The sequence below is a fragment of the Malurus melanocephalus genome, unplaced genomic scaffold, assembly GCF_030028575.1.
Source record: "Malurus melanocephalus ecotype Western Australia unplaced genomic scaffold, MMel_1.1 scaffold_471, whole genome shotgun sequence".
NCBI classification, from domain to species: domain Eukaryota; kingdom Metazoa; phylum Chordata; class Aves; order Passeriformes; family Maluridae; genus Malurus; species Malurus melanocephalus.
Genome location: NW_026623703.1, coordinates 344259 through 354285, shown reverse-complemented (window position 1 = coordinate 354285; position 10027 = coordinate 344259). Strand labels below are relative to the sequence as shown.

The window sequence follows — 10027 nt, the reverse complement described above, 5'->3', positions numbered from 1 at the left end:
TGCCGTGTGCCCCGGAGGGATGCGGGGGATCCCCAGCCCTGGCTGCTCGGGGGTGCAGGCAGCAAAATGCGTCCTCAAACCTTCCCCTCGCCAAGGTCCCACTGCAACAACAGCTGGAAGTTTCATACCGACAGGGAGATACTTGAGCTGAGGTTTCCTTTAAACTGCCACAGTTAAATAGGGTTAGAGCGTTTGGAAGCATTTTGCCTTTATACGTACGTTTTTGAAGCTGTTCGGGGAATGCTTTCCATGCTGAGCACAAGGATACTCRCAGAAATGAGTCTCATTAGTGTGTTACCGGTTTCCAGCATCAATGGCAATAAATTKGCCATGCAGTAGTTAGGAGGGATGTTGTTGCTGTGAGTCAATACCCTGCTGGGTAAGCACGGGGTTAATGTTAAAAGGAAGATGAGAGTCACCTGTGTCTTGTTACTCTGATTTGGGAGTTTCAGAAGATCTTGCAGGGACAAGGCCCCTGTTAGATGTGCTTTTACTAAAGTCATGTTTTAAATTTTTATGACTTAATCTGAAACTTTCACTCTCTCTTTATACAAAAGAAACATTTCCAAAAAGTATCTGTATGAGCCTGTTACTAACTGTACCTTAATTTTCAGGGAAATTGGATGGCTGTGTGAGAACTGGCTGTTCAAGAGAGGCCGTGGCTGAGGATTAATACCATGTCTAAAGAAATGCAGGAACTACAGAAGCATTGGCACTCCGTGATGCAGACCATCCACAGCAACGCAAATGTGGGTCTGGACTGTAATTTTGCATAATATGTAATTTTTTTATATTTATAAAGCTACTGCTTTCATAATTATCAGGATCTCACACCCTGATTTATTTAAATGCACTCCCTATTTTGTAAATGAACRCTGCAAGGCCTATGGGAAGGCCTGTCCTCCCACACCTTCAGTCAAGAAAAAGGGAAGCCTGTTCTGCTTTTTTCTTCTACTGAGCATAACCCCCTGAGATAGTAAAGTGGCATTTTAGTGAAATGGTTGTAGTGCTATAAAAAGAACTAAAAGTACAATATATGTTTCCTTAAGGGAAGGGAAACTACTGCAGTAAAGTTCCAGTGTATAGCTATGGCTGCCTCTGTAAAAAGACTTTTTTTTTGCTAGTAACATTATTAAAATCTTGACAACTCTCTGATACAGACATGCCTGCACTGTACTTAGATTCCATCAATGATCAGATTGCAGATACTACTAAGCCATGGATAAAAGAAAAGTTGATAATTTTTAAATGTTGCATTTTTGTTAATTAACGGAGTTCTCTAGTTCAAAATAATAGTTGCAGAGACCCCAGTGAAAGGTCCAGCTAGACTGATTTATTTTTTTACTTGTCTTCAGATTGGTTGGGGTTTTTGTGYGTTTGTTGTTTTTTATGATTTGTGCAAGAACAGAACTGGGAAGTCAAAGAGTAACATGTCTGTCATAGGTAGAATCATATTTGCTCTGAAATTATCTAAATTTGCAGCAAGTCCTCATGCTTTTGAAACAGAGGCAGCAGCTGCTCCTTGTTCAAGCTGCAGACTGACAAAAGGATCCCACCTGCAGTTCACCACAGTAGCAGTGGTCTGTGAAAGRTATCTGTGACAAGGGATTAAAAAAAATCTGAAATGTTTTTCTTTCCTCCACAGGTTGTTGCRTTTATGAATTCTCGTGTTGGCCAGTATTTAGATGACCACCCTTTTGTTGCCTTATCTCTCCTGATGTTCGTTGCAGTGTCAGCTATTCCCATTGCATTTTTCCTGGTTTTTGTTGTTATGACAGCTGTAATGGCCTGTATTGGTGTGATAGTCATGGAAGGTACTGTATGCATTCATGTSTGTATTCACCTCTTCCCTTTTAAGGCATGTTATTTCCTTTCTTTGCTTCCTTCTGGCAGTCTGAGCCCAAGCTGTTGAGGGTTTCTGTGTGTGGTCCTCAGGTCTCAGCAGTGGTAAATCTCCTAATACAAGAATAGTAATCTGATTAAGTGTGATCTACACAGGGCAAATCCTATTTTCCTGATGGATATGCCTAAACCAGTTATCTTGAGCATGCATAGCTTTTGTAGAAGCTAGCCAGATGACTGAGAAAGACTTTCCCCCGAGGGTTTGAAAATTGGGGTTGTGGTAGAATGTCTTCTAATTTACTTGTGCATGAACTTGTTTAAATAACCAAGGGATGTTGTTTATTAGGTGTTGTCATAGCTGTAGGTGGCATAGCCCTGCTCTGTGTGCTCTGTGGCCTGGGGGCACTTTCCCTGGGAGTTTCTGGAGTGCTGAGTGTTTCCTACATCGCACTTTCAACTCTGGCCAACTACTGGTGTGCATCAAGGTGAGTATGGATGTGATGCGTGCTTGGCTTTCAACACACATTAGACCATCTACTTTTATTGTTCTTTTGTCTTCTGAGAGAAACTCAGGCAGATGGAAACCTGTCTGGGACTCCTGGAACACTTAGATTGCTCAGCTTTTTTGAGCAAAAGGTTAAAAGATAATAATCTTAGAGGAGAGCAGACTATAAAACCATTCTTTTCTCTTGTATACAGGGGGCAGATAAAGAAGCAAGATGTTAATGGCAGTTTGCCACAGAAGAAGCCTGGCTTGGATCTTTCTGCCAAGACTGGAAAGAGTGAATAAGGAGGTTTCTCCCCATTGCCTTCATAGGCCCTTAGCTGTACAATTCCAGCCTTGCTATGTCATTGTTTACTCATTGAGCATTCAACTGTTGTGTACTCCTGGAAACTGAGAAAAATTGCATTTTACATGGGCACTGTAAAGGGATGTTGAGAGTAACCAAAAAGCAGCGATGCATTGCAATAGTACGGGTATGTGCATGATAGAATGTTCCAGAGTTTGGTAAAGGGATGTAATAACAATTGCTACTGTTAAGTCAATGGCAAGTGGGAGGACAGAAAGGGGAGGGAGGTATTTCACTGCCTGTTAGTTACTGCAGTTCTGAATGTACTCTCTTTAGTACACAGCAGTGGACATTTTGATACAGAAGTGTCAATGTTCACAACACTAGAAACATGTTTTCAATGTGGAAAAATATTTGTAAGCCTTAACCTTTGTTGAGTATGAGTAGACCATGCCAATGCTTTATATTTATTATAGTGGGAAAAGGGGGCTTGGCATAGGTCATGGTGTCAGCTTTTATCTACCTTTAGATGTTGTGTTATTCCAAAGGGATATTTTCCTTATGCTCATTGCCTCATCCTGTCAAAGGTATGCTTGGGTCTTGCATTTTTTCCTATTTGTTTAGGTATTTAAAGTGCTGGGTTTGCTGCTCAGTTATAACTTTGTGTATGATATTTAAACTTTTTTCATTTTTGCAAATGCTATATTTTTATGCATTAAGAAGGTATCTAACTATATTMGTTTCATAAAGTGGTGTTTGTTTAACCAGATTGTCTTATTAGTCTGTTTATTCTACAGTAAAAGCAATTTTTGCACATCTTCTTCTAGACAGAAAGCCACATTTATAGCTGAGTTTCTCCTTGATCAAAATATTTTATAAGGCAAATATTGCTGAGCCCAGACTGCAGATTACTCCCCTTTCCAAGCCTATAAAGGAAATGCAAATTTCCTTTACACCCTCAGCTTCTGCTGARGGGAAGAGGCATTACTTAATAAAATCAGCAGACACTAAAGTAAGTCCCACTCAGAGTCTGACCCCACATCAACCATTTCCTTCTGCATTTTAAATTTATTTTATATTAGCTAATTCATTCTGTGCTCTGCACTTAGCAGTAGCTAAAGCTGTGAACTCTGTGTTCTCTGCAGGTAAACTTGGAGCAGTTTCACTGCTGCTGCCTTGACCTTTGCATGCTCTGAGCCTGTCATTTCAAGGCTTCTCACTGTGTCCTTGCACCAGAAGCTGCTTTTTATACACTGCCATCACATTAGTGTGGTTTTCAAGGGGGATGTGCTGAAGAAAAAAACTGGGTCAGCATGGAGTAGGTGTTTTTGCTGGAGACAGTAAGGCCATCCCTTAAAAGGAGGGCAGAGGTTGTTCTCATCTTTAAATTATTAAACACTGCAGTAAAGCTAAGAAGTCCTTAGTAAGGAGGCCAGGGAGATGCTGCCAAATCCCCTTTTTCTCAGTTGCACTCTCAGGTTCCTGCAGAACAGCACAAAGTCCCCAAGAAACCATCACGAGACTCCCACCCAGTGGCACCATTCCCAGGAGCTCCTCAGCCCAGCTCACCCCTCACAGATTTAGTTCACTGCCCCTCATTGCAGGTACAGACATGGCTTTGTGGCAGCCACTCTTATGGCCCTACATGGCAGGGACCCCCAAATATCCCAAATCAAAGGAAATTTAGAGCAATTAACTGTGGGATGGTTCCTGAAGAAGCTGCTCAAGCTCAGGCTGCAGAGTTGGTGCTGCCTCCACTCGCAGCAGGTTCCCTGACTTATTCCTCTGCCTCCTTTYACAGCACCATCACTCCCACTTCATCCTCCCCCGTCAGAAGAGAGGGACATCTGCCTTAATGCACAAAATAAATCTTTTTTACTTGGCASATGAACTTAATCTTTCCAGATAACACTTTAACAGAGGAYAGAGARGCAGCAGYACACRTACAGAAAGAGGGAAGGAATGCATYTRGCTGGGCTCTAAGGTAAATTATTTACAAAACAGGGAATGAACCTTGTGTTTTCCTTGGTTTAAATGAATTATACGAGTCTTCATTCCACAGAGCATAACTAAGGCACCCTGAGAGGTGTAGCTCACCCTTCCAGGACAGATCTCTCATGTGCCACATCTGAAATCTTGCAGGCTGTATCAGCCCAGGGCCCGAAGCAGGCGAGAGCAGCCTTCCCCTGTGACCTGAATGCTCCTTCACCACGTGCAGCCTCTTTGTCTCCGCTCCTCAGGCAGTAAAAATAGTACAAAATACAGGAGTCAAAGAGCAAAAGAAAAGCTCTCACTGCTTCCTTCCTGAAGGCACCTGAGTTATTTTAAACACCCTCACWAGTGCAAGTCTGTACCTTGATCCATGCCCGAGATGTGAGAAATTTTAACTTACTGGGGTGTAACGAGCACATTTACAGTCACACAACTGTCATTATAGTATTGTTTAGTAAACTCAACCATGCTAGAACATAAGTTCAAACTCCATCATAGAGAAAACATGGAAACTTGTCGGCCTGAACATGCACTGATCTTTTCCTCACACTTSAGAGCAAGAAGGATGGAGGGGGGAATGTTAAGAGTATTAGCCTTGTTTGGGGCAGAAGAGCTAAACACACAGTGAGGTGTAACACCCTGTCAAGCACATAAACTCTCCTCCTCAAGCACCACTTACCTGGCTTCTGCAGAAGCACTTCCTACTGCTGCCAAGTGCTAAGTCAACAAGACTTAAGTATAGCAGGTTGTTTGCTGGACAAAGCTCAAGTCATCATTTCAGCCCTAACTTCTRTCAGGCTGATAACAAACAGTAACTGATGTGCAATTAAGTGACTCCAGTGTGAGGGTCATAGTTTCTTTCATTGTGTTTATATTATAATTTTGATTAAACAACAACATGAAGTCTAATGATCRTGGACTCAGTACTCTATGCTCTCCTTGTGTGAAATACACATTAATATTTAGGAAAAGCATCCTGCAATCTTTGCATTAGGGATAGCTCATTAATAATGTTTAAATGAAGAAGTTATTTAAATGAAGACATTTCCAGCCACAGCACGGGGCTCACGTTTACAAGAGCAGCTGGAGGAACTACTCATACTGCAGACAGTGGCACCACATGGAATTAAAAACCGAACTGAATTGAATCACAGTTGTGAACCATGATAAGCGATTCAAGAAAGGAAATTGGCTGCAAAGTCCAAGAGGAATTTAGCATAGCAAAGGTCTGTTTCAGAACAAGGACACCCAGGAAAGTAAGAATTATAGTCATTGTTGAAGACATCTACATTAAGGAGAGATTCAGAGGATGAGCAATGTTGATTTGCATAACTAGATACAGGAAAGGGAATACATGACAGACATAATTAACCAAGTGACTACTCCAAGTTTATTTGGAAATACACACTAGCACACCACATTTACCACGAATGCTCTTCTCTTTAGGCACCTGAGAACAGCCAAAAACAGCAGCATTGTGGCCAGTGAGAAAACACCACCAGTGGTCATGGCAATGCCAGCCCAGGCCTCTCTGCTCAGCAGAGCACTCCCTGCAAAGCAAGAGCCAAGGCAGTTTGGTTTGGGGGGACAGCCCTTCCCTGGTCCCTCAGCACCCCCAGCTCGTACCTCGGGCTGCAGACCACTCCTCTGGCACCAGGAGAACAGGACCCTGCAGGCTGACCACAGCAGAGCTCCCAGCTGCCATCCTGCTCTCTGCAACACAACACAGCACCATTGCAGCCACAGGGCAGGGGTTAACCTGCAGCAGCACAACCCCAAAACCACTGTGACATTACCTCTCCTGCTCCGGGATGGCCTGGGGCACCTCGGGATGCACAGGGGAGCATCGGGGTGGAAACGGTCACAGAGCAGAACGCTGCAGTGGAAGTACACCTGGGACACAGAGTGAGGGACCCGTTCATTCTGAGACAAGAACTGCTCCTGCTGCTGCTCCAGGTAGGGGGATAGTGTCACTTACCAGGCCAGGGAGGGCTCTGCCACCAGAGACAAAGGCAAAAGTCTTCACTTCCAGCCTCTGGCGATAGTTAGCATAGCTGACCCCACGGCCCACGGGGTGAAACACGGTCCTGTAGCTGTCCAGGGCATACTCACAGCTGCCAGGGAACAAGAGCCAAGTCACAACAGCGGGGTAGGGCAGGCTGAGGTTGTTGGTGTGGACTCCTTTCAGGGGCAGGTTAGAGTTCAAGGTTTGACCTTCTTCCTCCAAATTCCAGCATCCCACTTAGGGCTGGAATGCACCTGAGCACCCTCCCACTGCTCTCTGACTAAAAAGGGAGCAGGGGATATCAGGGAATCCTCCCCCGCTGCAGAAGGTGCTGTCCCACTCACCCATCCACCACGATGTTCCACTGGGGCACTGATCTGGGCTCGGGGGAGCCCGTGGCCCAGCAGTCATCCAGCACCAAGTGCACGTTGGGGTCATTGCGGTTCAGGACCTGCACCTCCAGGAAGATGGGCTGCCGCAGGTAACGCACGAGGGGGAACTGCTCCTCGCTGTAGGGCTGCCTGAAGGAGGCCTCTGCAAGAGCCAAAGGCTGGTGAGCACCTCAGGGTGACCTCAGGGTGCCCGGGGGCTCTGCAGCCCCTCTGGAGCAGCAGCAGTTTCACATGGCACAGATGGGCAGGAAGGGAGTGCTCCGGGACAACAGAACCCCCAGAACATTTCACTCACACACCCTCCCCTCCAGATAATGCCCAGTCTCTGAGCCCAAAGACACTGCTTTGGGCAGTTTTACTGCTGCTAAAGGCAGCTTTACCTGGGTAGCTGAGGAGCACCAAGGACAGGGAGCCCTGGTTCACAGCAGCAGGCACAGGAGGAAGGTCATTGACTTTCACCGTGAGGGAGGCATCCCCATTGCTGAAGGAGCACACGACTGTCAGCCTGCAGTGGGGAGGAGAGCTCAGTCTGTGCTGACACACGGGGACTCAGCTCTGGGAGCCTGAAGGGTTCCACACTCACCTGAGGTCACTGTCCCTGGAGATCCTGCCCAGGGGAAGGTCTGTGGGGAACGCCCTCACCTCGTTCTCGTAATGAATCTTCTCCCCATCAAACTGTGGGTGAATACCAGCATTAGTGAGGGCATTCCCAGTGCCCAAATCCCACCCCCATCACTCAAATCACACACTCACCCAAAATCTGGTGCCACAGCCGTTCAGAGGGACGTGGAACCAAACCCTGTCATTCAGAGGGGATTTGTAGGCCGGGCGGCACGCGGGGTCCCTGAGCCTGAGCGTGTCCAAATCCAGCTGGGGCACGGTGCTCTCAGCAAGGACCTCAAAATCCATGAACCCATCGTGGGTGCACACAGCAGCTGCAACAGAGAGACATCACTGTGCTGGGGACAGGGACAGGAGCCACTGCTGAGCTGAACAGCCCAGCCCAGAGCAGGAATGAGCCGTGCTGGGGCTCACAGAGAGCAGCACAGGCTGCACACACTCACCCAGAGCAGGAATGAACCATGTGGAGCTCATAGAGCAGCTCACAGAGGCTGCACACACTCACCAGAGCAGGAATGAGCCATGCTGGGGGCTCACAGACACTCACCCAGCGCTGGGTGCTGCTCGCAGGGACACTCGGGCTGKATCACCATGGCCACAGCCTCCCCGTGGAAGAGAAAAGCCAGCTTCAGAGAGGACATGGAGAGCTCCAGCCCCGAGCAGCTCTCTCCAGGGAGCTGGAAGACAAGAGTTACCCTCACTCAGTGTTGGAGCTGATTAACAAAGGGGCTGAGCCTGAAGAGCACTCTGAGCTCTTTTGCATTATTCCAGGCATGCCAAATACTAACCCAAGAGGAATATCCTCACCCCCACCTGTTTTTGCCAAAAGACTCCAGGAAACCCAAGTTACCTTGGGCAAAGCCTACCTATTACAAAATCAGTTTGCATCCATCTTAATCACTGCTGATTAAGCCCCAAGGCACAGCCTGAGAGAGGCTTGTCAAGATCAGAGCTGCTGTGCTCTGGGTCACAAACCACCCAAGAACTGTGATCACACCAACTCCAGGATCACAACTCACCCTGGACTTCAGCACTGCCCTGCTGATGTGCAGCTGGATCCCTGTGTGCGTGTCGAGAGTGATTCCATGTGCCTGAAGCTGATCCATGGGGATGCTCTTGTTCTCCACATCCACAGCCACGAGAGTCCCTGGGAAGGCTGGGATGGCCACAGTCAYGTGTGTGGCATTACAGATGGCTGGCCCTGCGACATCACCTTGGTTAAACACAACATCAGTGTCCAGGRCAAAGGCAGCTCAGTGCTGGCTGTTCCCTGCCTTACCTGGAGCACAGAGCAGCCGTGCCTCCACAGCCAGTCCACGCTCAGCAGGGCCATACAGGAGCTTCAGTGCCAGGGTGTGGAGCACCTTGTCCTTGTGCTGCAGGGGATGGAGCCTGTCAGGCAGTGCCCAGCCCCTGATCCATCACACACCAACCCCTGAGGGCCAGGGAGCACTGCAGTCTTAGCTTTGCTGCTGTTCCAGTCTGCAACACCCCCCTAAAAACAGCCTGATCACCAGACTGCCAGCCAGGTACTGCCAGGATTGCTGTGGGCACAATTCTGCTCCTGGAGATTCCCCCTCACCGTGCTGCTGCCTGAGGTGTTCTCTGTGCCCCCTCTTTCCACCAGCTCTGGCCCCAAAATGCCTCCCCCAGCTCCAGAGGAGGGACACAGTGCTGCCCAAACAGGAACTGGGGAACTCCTCAGTGCTGCTTCTCCACTCACATACCCTGTAGGACACAACTCCCGTGGCAGCAAAGGCCACCTGAAAGGTCAGGTCAGAGCCATCAATGAGGAAATTGTAGCCTTTCTGCAYTGCCTGCCCGAGGCTCAGCTGATGTGTTCTGGTTCCATCATCAACTGACAGATTCCAGGACATTGGAGTTACTGGATCCTACAAAACAGGAGAGCTTTGCTTAGGGAGGGGAGGCACAGCAGCAGAGTGTTGGATTTTCACCCTGCAGAGCTGCAGCTCAGGCTGTACATTCAGCTGCCTTTGACAGCACAGCAATGGCCCTCCCAAATGTGTATGTACATCACAGAGGTACCTGCTCCAGCTTGGAGACAGCAGGCTCAGCTCAGGCACAAAACCCAGGCACTCCTCACAGGGCAGGAGGAACTTAACTTACCACAAGGAGGAACTTACCCCAAGGAGGAGCTGAACTTACCACACGCTCATCACCGAGGCTGGAAAGGAGCCCCACRAAGGTCACCTGGAACACAGCACAGGGATTGGGCTCAGGACCCTGCAGCCACAGAGCAAATCCTCCACTCCCAGAGGAGACAGCCAGCACCAGCTTCCCTGCAGCAGGGCTGGAGCCAGSCTGAGGAGCATTAATGAGCTGAGAACAGCTCTCCAAAGAGCAGCCAAGAGACCTCCCTGCAG

At 47.9% G+C, this 10027-nt stretch overlaps 2 protein-coding genes across 2 annotated transcripts in view; one reads left to right on the top strand and one right to left on the bottom strand.

Annotated features, from left to right (window-relative positions):
- Positions 1–3413, top strand: part of LDAF1 (lipid droplet assembly factor 1) — a 4584-nt gene extending 1171 nt beyond the window's left edge. Inside the window, exons 2-5 of the mRNA XM_057380806.1 lie at positions 615–749; positions 1646–1814; positions 2189–2327; positions 2542–3413. Of these exons, the coding sequence (XP_057236789.1) occupies positions 678–749; positions 1646–1814; positions 2189–2327; positions 2542–2632 (471 nt within the window). The 5' untranslated portion in view covers positions 615–677 and the 3' untranslated portion in view covers positions 2633–3413. The remainder of the gene's footprint in view (positions 1–614; positions 750–1645; positions 1815–2188; positions 2328–2541) is intronic.
- A 2619-nt stretch (positions 3414–6032) lies between these two features.
- ZP2 (zona pellucida glycoprotein 2) overlaps positions 6033–10027 on the bottom strand; it is a 5425-nt gene continuing 1430 nt past the window's right edge. Inside the window, exons 6-18 of the mRNA XM_057380789.1 lie at positions 9810–9854; positions 9371–9535; positions 8923–9019; positions 8663–8844; positions 8191–8320; positions 7776–7957; positions 7606–7697; positions 7403–7527; positions 6975–7164; positions 6604–6739; positions 6422–6518; positions 6252–6338; positions 6033–6175 (exon numbers count right to left, since the gene is read on the bottom strand). Coding sequence (XP_057236772.1) covers positions 6033–6175; positions 6252–6338; positions 6422–6518; positions 6604–6739; positions 6975–7164; positions 7403–7527; positions 7606–7697; positions 7776–7957; positions 8191–8320; positions 8663–8844; positions 8923–9019; positions 9371–9535; positions 9810–9854 — 1671 coding nt within the window. The remainder of the gene's footprint in view (positions 6176–6251; positions 6339–6421; positions 6519–6603; positions 6740–6974; positions 7165–7402; positions 7528–7605; positions 7698–7775; positions 7958–8190; positions 8321–8662; positions 8845–8922; positions 9020–9370; positions 9536–9809; positions 9855–10027) is intronic.